At 40.9% G+C, this 18,215-nt stretch overlaps 3 protein-coding genes across 12 annotated transcripts; 2 read left to right on the forward strand and 1 right to left on the reverse strand.

The window, feature by feature from the left end:
- Positions 1–25: 25 nt before the first annotated feature.
- Positions 26–1,111, reverse strand: LOC138192033 (transmembrane protein 238-like). Its single transcript, XM_069139195.1, has 2 exons — positions 970–1,111; positions 26–580 (listed from the first exon to the last, which is right to left on the reverse strand). The coding sequence occupies exon 2, from the start codon at positions 571–573 to the stop codon at positions 244–246; it is 330 nt and encodes a 109-aa protein (XP_068995296.1). The 5' UTR covers positions 574–580; positions 970–1,111; the 3' UTR covers positions 26–243.
- A 432-nt stretch (positions 1,112–1,543) lies between these two features.
- LOC138194119 (coiled-coil domain-containing protein 106-like) lies at positions 1,544–6,012 on the forward strand. 3 transcript variants are annotated; one of them, XM_069142581.1, is made up of 8 exons: positions 1,544–1,659; positions 2,170–2,239; positions 2,331–2,429; positions 2,538–2,759; positions 2,901–2,957; positions 3,111–3,392; positions 3,512–3,679; positions 3,775–6,012. In XM_069142581.1, the coding sequence occupies exons 2-8, from the start codon at positions 2,170–2,172 to the stop codon at positions 4,089–4,091; spliced, it is 1,215 nt and encodes a 404-aa protein (XP_068998682.1). In that variant the 5' UTR covers positions 1,544–1,659; the 3' UTR covers positions 4,092–6,012. The 3 variants fall into 3 exon arrangements, with proteins under 3 accessions (XP_068998682.1, XP_068998683.1, XP_068998684.1); XM_069142582.1 differs by lacking the exon at positions 1,544–1,659 and having other exon boundaries at positions 1,666–2,239; XM_069142583.1 differs by lacking the exons at positions 1,544–1,659; positions 2,170–2,239 and having other exon boundaries at positions 2,365–2,450.
- A 3,658-nt stretch (positions 6,013–9,670) lies between these two features.
- u2af2a (U2 small nuclear RNA auxiliary factor 2a) lies at positions 9,671–16,833 on the forward strand. Of its 8 annotated transcripts, none has more exons than XM_069142584.1 (14): positions 9,671–10,272; positions 11,516–11,657; positions 12,153–12,197; positions 12,751–12,816; positions 13,433–13,468; positions 13,775–13,878; positions 14,099–14,250; positions 14,411–14,527; positions 14,638–14,794; positions 14,913–14,992; positions 15,437–15,559; positions 15,636–15,722; positions 16,272–16,520; positions 16,656–16,833. In XM_069142584.1, exons 1-14 carry the CDS (start codon positions 10,224–10,226, stop codon positions 16,788–16,790), a joined length of 1,542 nt encoding a protein of 513 aa, XP_068998685.1. In that variant the 5' UTR covers positions 9,671–10,223; the 3' UTR covers positions 16,791–16,833. The 8 variants fall into 8 exon arrangements, with proteins under 8 accessions (XP_068998685.1, XP_068998686.1, XP_068998688.1 ...); XM_069142585.1 differs by having other exon boundaries at positions 14,638–14,776; XM_069142587.1 differs by lacking the exon at positions 12,751–12,816.
- The last annotated feature ends 1,382 nt before the right edge of the window (positions 16,834–18,215 follow it).

Here is an 18,215-nt window from a genome sequence, read left to right on the forward strand (position 1 = left end):
GGAAATCAACAAAAGAAGGCTCCAGGTTAATCTGTTTAATCTTCATATATTATGCCGTTTACATAAATCCACATACAGAAACTTAAACAAAGAAATTCCCCCACTTAAAAAAAAAATGTTTGTGAAAAGACTGGCAACCACTCCTTTCCTTTTAACAGCTGGGCCTGCTTCTCCGTTAAGGACAGCCCTTAATGTTACAGTAATATTAATCAGTTTCTCTTTGGTAGTTTGGGGCTCCACTTCTTATGTTGGGCTGCTACGAGTTCTGGGGAGCCGTATCCTGCGGCTAAGGGAGCGAGCAAGCCGGTCCACAGCTTCACCCATAGTTCCATCAAGGTCTTTTTTGGAGGTCAGACCCTCAATGTTGCCACTGTACCACATGACCCAGCCTGCCAGGGAGAACAGCATCAGCAGAGCTCCTGAATACACAAACAGATCCCCAAAGTCTTGGCCTTGGATCTCTAGTGGAGCGAAGACCCCCAGCAGCAGGGATGTGATCCCCAGCAGGTCCATGAGCACAGCAAACACCAGGGCCAGCTTACAGTGGGACAGGCCATCATACTTGGTTGCCATAGCTGCACTGAAAGAGAGAGAGGGGAGTTTGTCATGTGGAAATGTGGCTTTATAACATGTTAGTTCTTCATATCTAGCATCTTCTGACTCAATCATAAAAAGACTATTACCAAATGATTAAAAAAAACACATTATGAATGCATTTACAACTAATGAACTATATAGGGCAGTGGATATTGTTCTACCGAAGAATTGTATTTTTAAAATAACATATCCACTTGAAAAAGTCTATTTACAATGTACAATACTTGCTTTAGTTTTGAAACACGTTGTACACTTGCCCTACAGGTGCCACACCTGCCCTTCAAGAGACTTCTCTTTTATGGAGACTAGTTACAAAGCAGCTAAGTTTACATCTTACGACTACATTTTTAGGGGGAAAAAAAAAACACTTACCCTTTCGTTGCGTTGTGGAGTTTCTCAAATTCAAATGTATTTACAATGGGAATCGTGTGTTTTGAGTCTTTCTGGATCGACTCTTGGCAGAAGTCACCAGTGAGCACGGAAACCTGACACCTCGTCACCTGTTCTACCTGTCCTGCAGTTCTGCCCGGAAGCGCAGACATAAAAGAGTCAAAACAACATAGAACATGTTGGCGTAATACTGACTCGTCTGGGTTTAAAAGTTGTTGTTCGTCAAATACCAAACTGTCCCAGCATATATAAGTTTTCTGCACACAAAATGTATTTTTACAGATATTATTTTTTAAATATATATTGTTTGTATATTGTATATATATATATTGTATATATATATATATATATATATATATAAAAGACTCATTCCATTGAATGCTGCTATTAGATAAAAAACAAATAAACGTCACAAACAAAACCCCTGTTTGTCAGTGTATCATCTACTAAGGTCATTGATTTTCGGCTGGCACTCGCTGGATGGGACGCTCTGCCTGTGATTGGTCTATTTTATCACATACGGAAATGACGTAGAGAGCGTTGAAAAAATAAAACAGCGATAATTGTTATTGTTAGCTTGTTAGCTAGCAGGCGAGCTCGTGAAATGGAGATATGACAGAGTAATAACGTCTTATTACATGTGCACGATTAAGTTATTACAAACGTTAAGTGGTATGTACCAATTTCTGCAAAATATGTTTGTGGCATTGATATCTTAGTAACGTCTGAATGACGGAATTAAACTATTGACTCAATAGAAAGAAGGGAAATGTAATTTTTAAATTCAAGCTAATTTTTTTTTCCGCTAACATTACAGTAGGCTAACGCTGCATTGTGAGCGGCGTACCAGGCCACTGCAAACTTATATCTGAGTAACACAACCAGTTTAACTTGTCACATGTTACATTTGTATGACAGAGAGTCGTGTAATAACATTAGCCTTGGTCTGCTGTCTTTCTGCGGTTGCATAAAGAACAACATCCCAAGTTAATAAAAAAAAAAAAAAAAAAAAAGCTGGCTGGTGCCGGTGCCTTTTTTAAAGTCAGTGTGAGCATCATCACCATCTGTAACCAAAGTCTCTCCATAGTGCATCAGGGACGTTTCACACTGCTGGTTATAGGCTCAACCCGAGCAAATTCTTTTAAAATCACAAACTAATCAAATGTTTGTCTGTGGTATGAGATGGAGGACGGGAACAGGAGTGATGCTGCTTCCACATCCAAGAGCCACGCAGGGTCAATCCACCTGCAGAGTAAGATTTCAAATGCTCCCTGTACAGATACTTGTTCTGCCTTTTAGGTGAAGCACAGTAATTCATTATTATATATATTTTCTTTTCTCAGCACCAAAAAATGAGGATACCTATGAAATAGCCATCCCCTATGAGGAGAGCAACTTTGAGCAGCAAGGATTTTTCAACCAGAGTGACCAGAACTTTGATGGTGAATGTCGGGATCAATGCTGTAAAAAATATATATATTTATACAATGATATCATTCTGCTCATGCACAGCACTGTTGGTTTACCACACTCCTGTTGGTCCTCCTTAGAGTCGCCCTCATCTGCCGGCCCGTCTCCAGTCAACAACTCATACATGGTGATCACCAACCTGCGGACTCAGCTACAGATCTCTCTGGAGAAAAACTCCTGGCTTCAGAAAAGAATTGAGGACTTGGAGGAGGAGAGGGACTTCCTCCGATGTCAGCTGGACCGCTTCATCTTTTCCACAAAGAGCCAAGGACAGGAGCAGAGCCAGAGCCAGTACAGTAATGGTAAGGATGGGGGGGACAGTTGTGAGTTCATAACCTGTTCAACAATCTGACTAATGGTTGATTAGAAACGGAACTATTGTAAAGCACGTCTTTTAGAATGAAAAACAAATTCTCACCTCTTGTGTTTTTTTCAATCTTTAGGATATGAATCTAGACGATTCAACTGGAGGGCAAGAAGAGAGGAAGATCGTCCTGCTGGTAAGAAACTGAATTTATGCCCTTAACTGTTTAATTAAAACTCAGTATAGTTTGATATATTTGTACAGTCTGTTCATGGTTGACTGTACTTTGTGTCTGTTTTTCACTTTGGGCCACAGATTTTCAATTATTGTGGTTTGCTTCTCTTCACAGAACAACAGAAGACAGACTCACAGCATTTCCCCTCACGGCAGTTTATCCAGCGAAGGCCTGGTCCTCCAACTATGGTGCCTTCCAAAAACCATGTTACCAGTCAATTAACCAATCAGCTTGCTTCTATGAATGCTTTGTTCAACTCTTCACAATCCCAGGCCCTTTTGCAAAGCCATAACCATAACACTTCCAGTTCCTCAGTCAGTGGCAGCGCTGGCAACAACAGCAGCGCTTCAAGGTCGTCCATGAATGAAATGAGTGGACATAACAACGTCGGGCCAGGTAAAACAAATCACACGGCATAAAGCTTTATTAAACCTTAATAAAATAAATATTTTATACATGTGACTTTTACAACTACCTGCTGAATTTTGTTAAGTAGATCATTTGTGTCTTATCAGATTCCCTTTCACTTCTGGGAGAATCTGAGGAGTACCTGGAGCAGGATGGCTACATCGAGGAGGAGGAAATGATATCGGGAGAAGATGTAATGTCAGATACTATTAGCAGCAACAGACACCAATTAAAGAGGAGGCGGGTCTTCCGAGCTCCAAGAGAGCGACAAAGAGGTGAAGCAAGGAAAACTCCAAATTTCCATTTCATGTTGTAGACATTATTCATGTGATTGCTGCAGCTAACGCTCCTGTACAATTTTCTTCTTCAGTGAAAGATGCTGCCGGAGTGCTGTTTCGGTACAAGAAGATTCTACTTACGTACCAGCGTCTCAAAAATATGTCCAAAGCCTTTCAAATCCACGGTGTTGACCGCAACACAGTGGCTTCGACTACACCCATCGCTGAGCTGCTACTCGTAGCCCCAGAGAAAGTGGCAGAAGTGGGTGAGTTTGACCCATCCAAGGAGAAGCTGCTGGACTACGCCCGGCGCTGCTACACTGCCCTGGACGAAGAGACACTCAGCAGAGTGCAGGCCCTGAAGAAGAATAACCTGCTCCTGCCCATCTCCTACAGGTTCAGACACTAAGGCGAGAAAAACTGAATATTACGAAGGGTCTGTAGGAAACAGGGGAGTGGGTGGTTAAATGAGAGGTGGGGAGGCAGTAGGGTTTTGCTGCAGCAGGCCAGCTCACCCCCAAGGCACAGATATGTTGAGACGAATGAGGAATTATTTTACTTTCTCAGCACTTTGTTTGTGGCCATGCAAACTGCGGCTGAGATCATTTTATTTTCAGAGAAACTTTTCACATCTTATCTTTACGACTCGACAGTGCAGGCGTGCCAGGTCCTTTAACAAATCATCACCCGAGTGGGTTTCTGGGGTGTTTGGCATGCCTGCTGCAGTCAGAAAGGGAAAAAAAAACATGGTTGTCTTTGCTCAAAGAGCACAATGGCATGTCTGTGTGATTCCGAATTAATGAATAAGAAAGTGTCTTTAATACTAGGATTTTAGAGGAGACTATACACAAATGAGTGTAACCAATTTAGCTCATTTATGTTTCAGCCTTTATTTTGCAGAGACACACCTTTGTTTCCTTTTCTCTCCTCAACGTCCGGATCAACTTTAGGACTTCATTCAGTGATTCTCTAAATAATTTCAGTAGGTGACAGCCTAAATCATTTTTAAAAATAGCAGTTTATATCACTTTATTTGTATGCAATTTTTACACATTCCTTTAAGTGTGGTAGCCTTCAATCACAGTGTCGATGTATGTTAACATATGCTGCACTCCATAGATTTAATAGACCTATGGTATACATAAAATAACATAATTTCATTATGTTTATGTTGCTAAGTGTGTCTTTGTGTTATGTGTTACATTTGTCATTATATTATCACTATTTTCACTTGCCTTAACACAATTTTTGTGAGTTCCCTTCATGAGAGAAGTCTTTTCCTGTCCATTTCTCCAGCTCTAAATGCGGAGAGAACTTTGAATAAGAAAGAAATGGATACAATCATGAACTGACTATAGTAAAGATGAGTCTGCATTATGCGGTGCAAAAATTTCTGGCAACAAGAGGCACTTGTGTTTAGTTTAAAAAGAATACATCAACAGAAATGTTGATGATATTTTATGTATTTGCTTATTGATAATGACCACCAGCTGGTCTTGTGCCCAGTTCCAACAACAATACTGTTGCATTACTCTGTTGCTCCACTAAGGGTTGCACCAACCCTTTCTGTAAACGACCTGCATTAAATTACAGTAAATGTCACTTCTTATGCTTCTGATATTGAGGCTCTTGTAATGCATTTTGAAAATAACACATTTTGTAAAATAAGGTTTGGAGCGTTTACACTAATTACTACTATACTGGTTATTTGTAACGTGTAACTTTTGGTTTCTTGTGACAAGTTGTGGACATTAACATCACACAAACATTTTGACAGTGTGAGTTACAGCATCAGACAAAGCAGCAAACTTGTGCTCCCACAGGATCAATTATATTTTCCCAATCCTCCACTACAAATGCATGTGAAAAGAGCTCTTTGGTGAGCTGTAGTTTTTAGGAGTCTTGTCAAAATTTGTAATTTTCAAAGCTGCAGACATGTTGACTATATTGTACAATAATTTGTACTGTGCATACCGGTGAAGTTAATTAATAGCATATCTTTTAACAAAACACAGTAGGTTACAGGGGCTTAAATTTGCATATCTCAATAACCTATTTTCCTAAAACTAAACTGATAATTTTGCCAATTTGTGGAACTCAAGCCATTTTTAGTGTCTGATTGTTTATATGGCTAAAAAGCAAGAAGTGCAACTCATACCAGTGTGCAGTGTTTAAAAACAGTTATCTCACTGAAACCATGTGTACTCAGCAAAAATGTAGATTTATTAATCTGTAAAACCCAACAGCACCACTCGCCAAAATGCTTGTGATTCAAAAACTGTACTGTTAAGACATCAATGTTATTAAAACATTTGATTTCCTACAAATAATGATGATTTCTCACTCTGTTCTGTCCCATTAACAAAATTGTTCCGATATCTGTGTCTGCAATATGTTATGATCATGATGATGATTGCAAAAGAGTACATTATATCTCTTACAATAATTGACTTTTGTAGCATATGGTAGGTAGGTAGGTAGGTAGGTATTTACTTTATTAATCCCCAAGGGGAAATTTTTTCGCTACAGAAGCAATAAGATAATAATAGAAATAATAGAATAAAATAATAGAATAGAATAATAGAAAAGCAATAAAATAGCAGTAAAAATATAAATATAAAATGCACAGTTTATACAGTACATTATATATTATATACAAACAAACCAAGAAACACAGTCAACAGTGTTATTGTACTGTGATGGATTTTGCCAGAGGTGAGTTATTGTAAAGTCTTATTGCAGTGGGCAGGAATGATCTCCTGTATCTGTCCTTGTGACGGTGGAGCTGGAGGAATCTTTTAGAGAAAGTGCTCCGCTGTCCCTGCAGCAGGTGGTGGAGAGGGTGGACAGGATTATCCAATATGGACAATAGTTTGTTCAACGTCCTCCTCTCCACCACCTTTTCCAGGCTGTCCAGTTTGTAGCCGATGATGGAGCCGGCCTTCTTAACCAGTTTGTTAAGTCTGTTGGTCCAGCAGACCCCAGCGAAGTACAATCTTATCTTAGCCTATCTGAGGTTATGGGCACATATTATTATATATAGGGAGCTCCTTCAGCATATCCCTCAGACAACAGTATAATATGTGCTGATGGACTGAAACAGATGTGTATTTATTACTTTATCTTGTAACTTTCTTCAGTTAAAAGCAGTGATATGCGAGCCCTCGCAGCTTCCAGCGGGTCAAGGCCGCCGGCTCCCCGACGTGCAGCACGCGAGGGTCGGCATATTCCTGCTTGCAGTTTTATTTCTTTTTTTCTCAATCTTGTTCCTTATTGTTCTTTTAAAAAAAAAAAAAAACTTTTTTTTGGCAGCTTTAACATCTTCAAAAACTCATGAAACTTGGCGCCTGACGCAAGTTTCGTGAGGTTTGGAGCATCGTTGACCTTAAACATCAACTTCCTGTGTCACGGCGAAACATCAAACTTAGCCGCATCGCCCTGGTCATACTATATATTCTATACTCTTCACTATATACTCTATACATTATACTATATACTCTATATTATATACTCTATACAATATACTATACACTACTGTATATACTCTATACAAAAATTAATTTTGGGTCACTTTTTGTATGACCTTTTTCTGAACTCAAGTTACTTCTCACTGTGAGGTAACTGCTGTAACACCAATGTGTCATACTATATCCGAAATCTGAAAAAAAAAAAAAAAAAAAAAAAAGTCACTTTTGGACTTTTTTTGTTTTGTCTTGTATTGTTGTTGACCTTTGGTATTAGTATGACTGCACATACAAACCAGAACCTGTGTGGCTTACCCTTACAGGGACTCGCCTTAGGAGGTCTCGCCCTCCGTGAACCACGTGGCTTACCCTTAGAGGGTGGGATGAATATTTGTGGACAGTGGCGTTATAGGTTGCAGTGAGCCAAAGATTTGTCACAATGCTGTTTAACTTCTGGGAAGATTGATGGTGCAGTGGTTAGCACTGCTTCCTCTCAGCCAGAAGGTTTGGGGTTCTAGCCCCCCCACCCCCCCAGTCATGACTTAAAAAAATTAAATCATGAGTCATTTTTGACTTTGAAAATGCTGGTCATTTTGTTTTTTTAACAACATGCCATAGCATGACTTTTGGATCACTTTTTGGCCGCCATGCCACGGGCACACCGATCGATGAAAACAAATTATTTTGATAACTTTTAATTCCAAACATTTGAATGAATATTTGTGGACGGTGGAGTTATAGGTTGCAGTGAGCCAAAGATTTGTCACAATGCAGCCTATCACCAGGAAACATTGGTGGCACAGTGGTTAGCACTGTTGTCTCTCAGTAAAAGGTTTGGGGGTTTGATTCCCCCTTCTCTAATGACTTTTTTTTTTTTTTTAAATCATACTATCGCATGTCATCCAAATTATGAAAAAAAAAGTCATACTACAGCAAAAAGTAACCTAAAAGTCATTTTCGGGTCACTTTTTGGACATGCTGTAGCATGATTTTTATATCATATTTTGGACATGACTTTTCTTTGAATATTTTGGACGACAGTTTGGATATTTTGGATGACTTTTTGGAGTATGACCTTTTTCTGAACTGACATGCCTCAAGTTACTTTTCACTGTGCTGCTCTAACACCGCTGTGTCATACTATATCATGTTGTCCGAAATATGAAGAAAAAAAAAAAAAAAATCACTTTTGGACTTTTAGTTTTGTATTGTTGTTGACCTTTGGTATGACTGCACGTACAAACCCGAACCTGTGTGGTTCACCCTTAGAGGGACTCACCTTATAAAGGTCTCGCCCTCTGTGAACCACGTGGCTTACCCTTAGAGGGATTTACTCTCCGTGAATCATGTGGCTTATTAAGGGAACTTGCCCCCAGTAAACCATGAACCATGTGTGTTACCTTGGCGGGGCAAGAACCTGTGTCGTCATGAGGTCGTTTCCAGCTCGGAGTCGGCGTCGTAGACCACTGGACTATCTTCGGCGCCGGAGGATGAATCGCGGCAGTAGAAAAGAGTTTCATGGAGTTTACTCAGAGCTTTCCAGTGACTCAACAGACAGTCTGGTTAACTCAACAGGTGAAAGATTCTACTTCACCAAGGTTGCTATTAATGGTTCAGATTCCACCTTGGCCTGTTGATGGTGATTCAACTTTTAGTGAAGTTGAAATGTTTGGAGAAATTGAAAAAGTTTTACATACACTACACATTACAGGAAGATATTTAATATCACTGCAGACCCCCTTGAAAACTATCCAAAGAATGTCTGCGGCAATTTTGGTCACATTTGAATGAATATTTGTGGACGGTGGAGTTATAGGTTGCAGTGAGCCAAAGATTTGTCACAATGGTGTTTAACTCCTGGGAAGATTGGTGGTGCAGTGGTTAGCACTGCTACCTCTCAGCCAGAAGGATTGGGGTTCTCACTTTTTGGCCGCCATGCCACAGGCACACCGATCGACGAAAACAAGTTATTTTGATAACTTAAAATTCCAAACATGTCAAGAGGGCACAGACTCAATTTCAAGTCGGTCCGACAGAATCTGAAGGAGAAGTTTGTTAAAGTACAACATATACGAATCACCCCCCCAAAAAAAAATGGCGACTAAATTCAAAATGGCGGACTTCCTGTTGAGTTGACGTCATGGTGCAATGTACCTTTTTTGTACGTCTCGGTGTGATACACGTGTCCACCGGATTTCGTGCATGTAGGTAAATTGAGCATCTGCGTAGGGGGCGCTAGCGAGCCATTTGGCCACGCCCACTCGCGACTCCACTAAAATACCAAACAATTTTTCGCCGGGGAGACGCGTGTACCAACTTTCATGATTTTTTTTTTTTTTTTGAATATTATAAAGCCTCCAAAAACGCAATTGTTTCTGGAGAATCATAATAATCGCTTGGATAACAATAGGGCATAAGCACTGGACAAAACGGGGTGGGGGGAGGGGGGGGGTACATTTCACATTTGCTCTCAGTGTCTCTGGAGCGGCAGCTATAAGCTCATTTACTTCGTCACTCACCGGAAACGTGTCGATCATCAACTTCCGGTGTCACGGGGTGTCTGGGAGACGGAGCGAAAAAGCGGGCATACCGAAATCTTAATCGTTTTCTTTTACCTCCAAACGAATGAAAGACCATATATTCGGCTTGTAAAGTCAAACAGCTGCACCCCGTGGCCCCGCGAACCCCCCGGGATTGGCTCTAGGCTCGGGAAAAAGTCTCATTCATTCGCTGTTCGTAGTCGCTTCCACAAGGGAGGCCTTTTTCTTCTGGACTTTGCTACAAAGCTAGTTAGCTTAACATTAGCAGGCTAACCCACGTTTCCTTTCTCAATGATTCTGTCTGTTACGTTGTGAAGAAACATCACACCGCTAATGTGCGCGCCAGTTCGCCTTTTTTCGATAAGTCTGTTGTGAAGCGAGCTGCTAGTTGACGCTAACTTACTGGAGCTACACCATCGAGGGGTTTAAAAAAAAAAAAAAAAAAAAAGTCCAGTTCACTTTGTTGCTAGCTGAAGCTAGCCGCCGCCGACTGAACAACGCAGTCCCTGAAAGCGTAAGCAGCCTTCGGCTCGAGAGATGTCGGACTTCGACGAATTCGAAAGACAGCTATCAGAAAACAAACAAGGTAAATTAAAACCATTTTGCACTCCAGAAAACTAATGTGGTACTTTTTTTCCGATTGAAAATTGTCCGCCCGCCTGTGAAAGCCCGACCGCGGACATGTCTATCGACTGGAAGACCGTAAAGCAAATGATTAAGCTCGCGGTCTTTTAAACCCTCGGAGATGTTATGGGGCTGTGCGGATGAGGTGATTATGGCGAATGTAAAGTGATGTCATGTTTATTTTCTTTCCTGCTGTTGTCGGCACCTGAGTTAGATAACGGTAACTCGCATTGTTTCTTCAAAGCAAAGGGGGGGGGGAGGCTATTTCGCGGTGGTGCTGCCAGGGCCAGCTGACTGAATAATTGAGAGGTGGGTGGTGGGGGGCATCTAGCGTTCATTATTTGCAGCTGTTGCGCTCACGGAGCACTTCCGATGCTGTTTACCACCAACCGGTAACACCATCAACAAAACCTACTACCCTTATATCCCATACGAAGCTCTCGTTAACCCAGATCTACACTCAACACACTGTTTTTAGGTAATGGATGATGGTTATTGGCGCCCTTGAGCTTCTCGGATTGCAATATTGTGATATTTGAAAACAAAAACAAAAACAAAACAAAAAAAATCAAACCACAATCTTCTCCATTTTAAACCCTTGTCTGTATCTTCCCGCTACCGTCAAAGCTGTGGTTATAAATGTTATACTCTATATCGACTTCAGTATTGCGATGTCATTCAGAGTATGTTGGACAAATCTATACTCAGCTGTGTAGCTGTCTTTTGCCTAGTTTCTGAAGCCAGTCAATTTAGCAGTCATTTAGATGTAATCTTTGAGTAGATTTCCTTGGATATGTTATTGTATCTTGATATAAAACTAGATGTTGTTTTACATTTCCGACATTGTGATATGGCATAATTGTTGTCATTTTCCTGTTTTAAAGGTTGGATAACACTAAAGTGATGTCATTTTCTGAACTAACACAGTTCTAGTTGTTCTCTTATTTGCCTTTACACACATTACTGAGGATTATTGATCAAACATATAATTTAAAGATTTTGTGAAAGCACCAGTTGTCAGCCCTACAATATTGTTGCAATATCAAGGTATGTTTAAAAAAAAAAAAAAAAAAAAGTGTGAAATATGTAATAAAAAAAAAAAAGTGTGATATTTGAGTTTGTCAAAATTGCCCAGCCCTAGCGAGTTGTGTATTCCATATATATGCACACAGATCTGTCAGTTAATAAAGTCTCTGTTCATGTAGCTGAAAGGGACAAAGAGAACCGCCACCACCGTCGGTCCTCCTCCCGCAGCCGCAGCAGAGAGAGGAAAAGGAGGAGCAGAGACAGGGACAGACGCAGCAGGGACCGCCGTGGGGAAAGTAAGGAACGGAGACACAGGCGCAGGTTAGTACCAATCACACCTGGACCAACATGCTGTGAAAAACGTCTGGGTCATACATCATCAACTATCCCTTCATACTGGCCTTTAAAGATCATATAATTACCACACATCAAATATAAGTGTGTATCTGAAGCACATGTAACCCCAAAGAATGGTTTGGATTATATTGGGTTTTTTTAGAAATCGTCTCGGTATATTAAAGAAGAAAGTTATGGGTTTTAAGGCCTGCATCACATTCAGCATTTGTCTCAGAGCGAAGGTGGGTTTCACAAGCATGTACCCACTTTTTAATTTGGCATTGACCTAAACATGCACATACACATTTTTTTTTTTGTATTTAAAAAAAAAAAGAAAAAGAAAAAAAGTCCTCTGCACCCTCGACTTGAGTGTGGCTTCTAGCCAGTTGCCTGCGGTACAATAATTGGCTGCAAATTCCACACTCAAGCAAATGCACACAAAACATTAAACTGTAAATGTATTTGTCTTGATTATAAAAGTGCCAGCCCTCTCCTCCCAAGACTGTTGCCATCATCTTCTCATACGTGGGTATTTCTTCCTGTCTTAGTATTATAGTTAGATCCAATTCTGGGTAACAAAGCAAATTCACAAACATAGACTACTGTTTTTAGATGAGCTAGTTTGGCTTTGTGATTTAGGCCATGGAAAACTCACTGCAATTTAGCATATGAAATATTTAGTTTGTTAATATTAATTGACTAACGGGTTTACTTAAACATTGTCTATGTTGGCTGTTGTTATTTTTATATTACCTCTGTCACGGGTGCTAATGACATTGTAATAATTTTGCCTCACACTTTTGAACACACAAAGCAACAGCTGTTGCCACTAATTTTGCCACCTTGACGACTTAACGTTTTTATGAATGTCAAGACTTAACGTTATAAAGGGTTTAATGAAGAGTTTCAGCTCCATCCCAGAATCAAAAACGCACCCACTGGTAATAATAGAAGTCTGCTTTGCATATTCTCTCTGGTGTTGCATAATATCTAATGTCTTTGAAACATGCTCCCACTTAGTACGTGTGTGTTTTGTCTCACGATGAGCCTGAGTCTGTGTTTGATGAAATCTCTTCAGGCCTGTCGCTGAGAACATTTTCATTCAGGTGCGAGTTCCTCCCAGAACAGCGGCTGTGATACCAAGGTGACAAGCCTGTCTGTTGTCAGGCAACCTCACAAGCTCCTGTACACATAACACCTGTATATCTTTTTGCTCATGATAAAGTGTCGAGCTTGCTAGCTTTTGAAAATTACAGTAAATCGGGTATTGGTAGTCATCTCAGGGTTACATTACACAAATTGCAGATTTTTGTTTAAAACCAGACATCTCTGTGATATCCGTTTCACTATATTCCTTCTGTCGGGGACTTTTAATGCTTGTCAACTCTGCTTGTTGTTGGCTGTGAATGTGATCTCTGGTGTGACAGTTTCTCTTCGTAAAACGTCTTGCAGTTATGCAGTGTGAGCCCCCGGTCAGAAGATGTAAAGTCTGACCCCTCCCCTTTGCAGCTGCTGCGTTTTGAAGATAACATTTCTGCTTTCATTGCATTTAGTTGTTTATCAGTGGTATTGCATGTCAGCTGTGAGGCTCAATGAATGACTCACTTTTAGAAACGCATAGATCGCCAGCGCTCCTGATTAGTTTTTTTTGTATTCGATTAGGGCCATCGAGATTCAGGTTCTCCTTTTGTGAAGTGGAAATGTTGGTTAATGTGATGTTTATTTGAGAGAAATGTGAAACCCTTCCAATGTCATTTCAGCTCACCAACCAGCTACCCCCAGGACAATGCTGGAAGGTAATACAGCAAAATAACACAAAGCTGGTTTGTGCAGCAACTGCAATACAATGACCTGGCTCTGATTCTATGTACCATTTACTTATTGTGTAGTTACCTGCCTGGATGGGGGTTTCTATCCCTTCCTTACCATCAGTTTTAAAATGCTTGATTGATGCAGCCCCCCTCAAAAGTTACATTTTGTTGTATATTTCTGAAAACATGATCCATCGCCTGGTCTAGTAGTTCACTGCTGAGCCAATGACGGATATGAGTTGCGTGTTCATTTTTATTCTTACTTCAAATTTCTTCCTCTTTCTCAAACAGCCGTTCTCCCCACCGCGAGAAGAAGAAGAAGGTGAAGAAGTACTGGGATGTCCCTCCTCCTGGTTTCGAACACATCACTCCCATGCAGTACAAAGCAATGCAAGGTAACTGTCGTAGTTTTCTTCTGTTAGTGGGTCAGTTTTCTGGGTTTCCTGCCTTCAGAGTTAAAATCTCATTTCATCGTAACCGATATATTATGTTACAATAGGTAGTGCTACCTTACTTCACTGAGGCATGTCTTTAATGTGCACATTTAAGGTGCACTATAGTTGGATAAAAAGATCATTATTATGTTGTTGAACATTCCCTGTCTTTGCTCTCCAGCTGCAGGGCAGATCCCAGCCACAGCCCTCCTGCCGACCATGACTCCAGATGGCCTGGCTGTTACTCCCACCCCTGTACCTGTCGTGGGCAGCCAGATGACCCGGCAGGCCCGCCGGCTCTACGTGGGAAACATCCCCTTTGGGATCACAGAGGTGAGTAACGGGTCCAAAGTAGCTTTTGGTCCAAGGTTATGAACATCTTGGAGTAACTCGCCTGTCTCTTTCGTCCGCGTGTAGCATAATATTCTAAGTTAATTTAATGAATGTAGATATTAACTCTGTTTCATTTTTGTTTTTTCCCCTGCTTGTGTAGGAGTCAATGATGGACTTCTTCAATGCCCAGATGCGTTTGGGTGGTCTTACTCAGGCCCCTGGAAACCCTGTCCTTGCAGTACAGATCAACCAGGATAAGAATTTTGCCTTCCTTGAGGTTCGCCGATAACCTCGTGAACATAATTTGTTCTCCGTGGGTTTAACAATGAATCCTGGTTTAAAGATATTGTTTTGAATTGAATCGACTGTTATTTTGTTTCTGTGTAGTTCCGTTCAGTGGATGAAACAACACAGGCAATGGCCTTTGATGGCATCATCTTTCAAGGCCAGAGTCTCAAGATCCGCCGTCCCCATGATTACCAGCCCTTGCCCGGCATGAGCGAGAACCCCAGTGTCTATGTGCCTGGTACACAGACAATTAATGGTTTTTAACCTTAAGTACTTGTGGCATAATTCATGAGTAATCTAAATTATTCTCTACATGGACTTACTCTTTGCTTCACATTTTATGTTTCCTGCTGTTGTTTCTGTGCCCTGCGTAGGTGTGGTGTCCACAGTGGTGCCAGACTCGGCTCACAAGCTCTTCATTGGCGGCTTGCCCAACTACCTGAATGATGACCAGGTCAGTGTTTCCAGACTGGGTTACAGCAAACATCCAACAGTTGTACAGCAAAATACACTTACTTCCCATTCTAAAACGGTATTAATTACCCTAAACATGGATTTTAGTATTGTTGTATTTGTAATATTTTCCTTAAATTATGCGAGGAGTCCCGTATTGATCGCTGGTCTGGGAATTCAAAGAGCCCCACGTTACCCTTTCACGGCATTCTCTTTAATACAAATATTAATCATTTCTTTTACATTTTCATCGATATTGAAACACAAAAACAAAGTTACTGTTTAAATACTGAGGGGGACATGTCAACAGAAGAATGATCATATTATACTCTAGCATGCAAAGATGTAGCCCCATCATCAGTGGCAATAATAAACTGGGAGTCTTGATGAGGATGTCTGGAGTTAGTGGAAACGTTTGGAAATATCGGACTCTTCTTTGTCTCAGGTGAAGGAGCTGTTGACATCATTTGGCCCTCTGAAGGCCTTTAACCTGGTGAAGGACAGCGCCACAGGCCTATCCAAAGGATATGCCTTCTGTGAATATGTCGACGTCAACCTTAATGACCAGGTAACCAGAAGAAATAAAATGTCATATTTATGATGAGTTTTTGAAAGCATGATATTAAACATTAATATCATTATAGGCTATTGCTGGACTGAATGGCATGCAGCTGGGAGACAAGAAGCTCCTGGTGCAAAGAGCCAGCGTGGGATCCAAGAACGCCACTCTGGTGAGTGTCCAGGGGCTGGACAGATGACAGTAGGGTGGTGGGCGGCTGGATGCTGTTTTAGAGTTTCTTAAAATGGATAAAGAGAAGTTGCTTATTTGATCTACTACAGCGAATTATCTGCTTCTCTTCAACTGTTCACACTGTTAACAAGTGCTCGTCTAAATATTTTCTGTTAAGTGAAGTTAATGCACATTTTGGATGCAAAAAAGATTTGGCAGACACATCAAGTGCTGAAATCATCTGTGCCAGAGTTGAGTTTGACGTCATGGCACAAGCAGCATGCCGAGCGCTGCCCTAAAATTCATTCGACTTCACACCCACCAGTCTTGAGTGACATTTAAAGTTGTTGCCACTCACATTAAGTAGTAACAGTGGGACCCTTTCCACTTCAGTATATGAAAATGATAAATATGACGCATTAGTTTTTGCTAATAAGGCCTACACTTAATGATATTGTGATGTTATGCAGCTTGACATAAATACTAGAGCAAGCTGTGTTGTGAAATGCACCGCAGTCCTGTTTTAACCTTTTTGTGTCTGTTCTTCCAGACAAGTATAAACCAGACCCCGGTGACGCTGCAGGTTCCAGGTCTGAACAGCTCTGTGACCCAGATGGGCGGCCTGCCCACTGAGGTGCTGTGTCTGATGAACATGGTGGCCCCAGAGGAGCTGCTGGATGATGAAGAATATGAGGAAATTGTGGAGGATGTCAGGGACGAGTGCAGCAAGTACGGCCAAGTTAAGAGCATCGAGATCCCTCGACCTGTCGACGGCCTGGAAGTCCCAGGGACTGGCAAGGTACGAACTTTTACTGATTCAGTAATCCGAATTTGTCATTTGTCCTAATGAATCTGTAATGATGAACAATGCTATAATTTGTTAGTCATCCCCCTGATTGTTTATTTATTTTTATTTTTTTGTACTCCTCTACAGATCTTTGTGGAGTTCATGTCAGTTTTTGACTCCCAGAAGGCCATGCAGGGGCTGACAGGCAGGAAGTTTGCCAACAGGGTGGTGGTGACCAAATACTGCGATCCAGACGCCTATCACCGCCGGGACTTCTGGTAGAGGAGGCATGAAGATAAGAGGGGGAGGGTGAGGGAGGGTGAGGGAGGGAGGGAGGGATAGGGATGTGTGCTGCCCATTTCCAAGTCAGCCCCCCGCAGTGATTCAGTAGAGCAACATTTCAGGTAGATCTGGGAGTATTTGTCATTCAAAAAAATGACTTTGGTGATACCCAACTTGTGATTTGAGATCTACATGAAATGTCCAGCAGTTAATAAAGATAATTGGAACAGGAGGAGAATAGGTGGGGTTTATATTTAGTCAACAACAGAGGGGGCCAGGTGTGGGAGCTAGCGGTGTGGGCGGGGAAGTCAAAAGATTTTTGAGAAATGTGTGTAATAATAGGTCCAGGGTGGGGTTAACAATTTTTATACTTTGTGAGACAGGGATGTCATTTTTGGGAGGGAGGGGGGTGCCACACTTTAAGGTTTGTATTTAAATGGAGGTAGCCTGTTTTAAGTACATTAGGAAGAAGTTGCAGTAGGGAACTGACTGGATGGTTCTGATTGAGAAGAGGGTTAAAAACAGGAGTTTGTGAAAGGCAGATGTGGGGTAGGTGGAGGGCATTTTTGTTTGACCATCTAATGTAGATATTCAGTATCTGTAACATTCATGTCGGTTTTGTCATCACCATTAGAAAGGCAAAAGGAATTTTTGGATTTTTGTTTTTTGTCATTTCCTCATGTTCCTTCATTTTCATCAGACTGCTGCCCCCCTCAGGACGATTCTTAGATTGTCTGATTGGACTCTTTATCTGAATGTCAACTGTAATTGTTCTGATACTGTGTGTAGCTTCCCTAATTTCAGCTGTAATATCACCTTGTACCCAGGCCACAGAATAACATGAACTGCAGACAAGAACATTATTAGTTATGATAGTCTGATTTTCCCTTTTAAATTTTTTTTTTTTTTTTTAACCATTTTCTGTAACTTCTTTCACGTTCATCTTATGCGAGGAGCTTTTTAAAGTTGAGATTGTTTTGTCTCAGCATTTCAGCCCTGATATTCAATTAAAGACGAAGTAAAGACAGACTGGGAGAGGAAAACAGATTGGTATTTAATAGGGAAAATATATCTTCCTTACCAACAAGCCTTAATGTTATCACGCGTCAATTTGCTATGGAGAGAAATTTGGCTTGCCCCTCTATCAAAGATGTCTGTATGTTCATATGTGTCACTATCTTGTACTTTAGTCACTTCTCATTTTTCCTTGTCGCCCAGCAGATTTGGGATGTAAGATGGTTGTTCTTTTTTTTTTTTTTTTTTTTTTTTTTTTTTTGTGTGCAACGTCTCACCTCTTTGACAAGACCAAATAAACACGTGACTAACACCCACGACTCATGTTGTACTGCAAATTGAAACCAAAACCCTCCAAGCTTCTCTTTCCGGTTAATCTCCAGCTGAATTTGTTCAAAAATTATTCAATAG

Source organism: Embiotoca jacksoni, unplaced genomic scaffold (genome assembly GCF_022577435.1).
Source record: "Embiotoca jacksoni isolate LCO1_2020_lvr unplaced genomic scaffold, fEmbJac1.0.p SCAF_11, whole genome shotgun sequence".
NCBI lineage: Eukaryota > Metazoa > Chordata > Actinopteri > Embiotocidae > Embiotoca > Embiotoca jacksoni.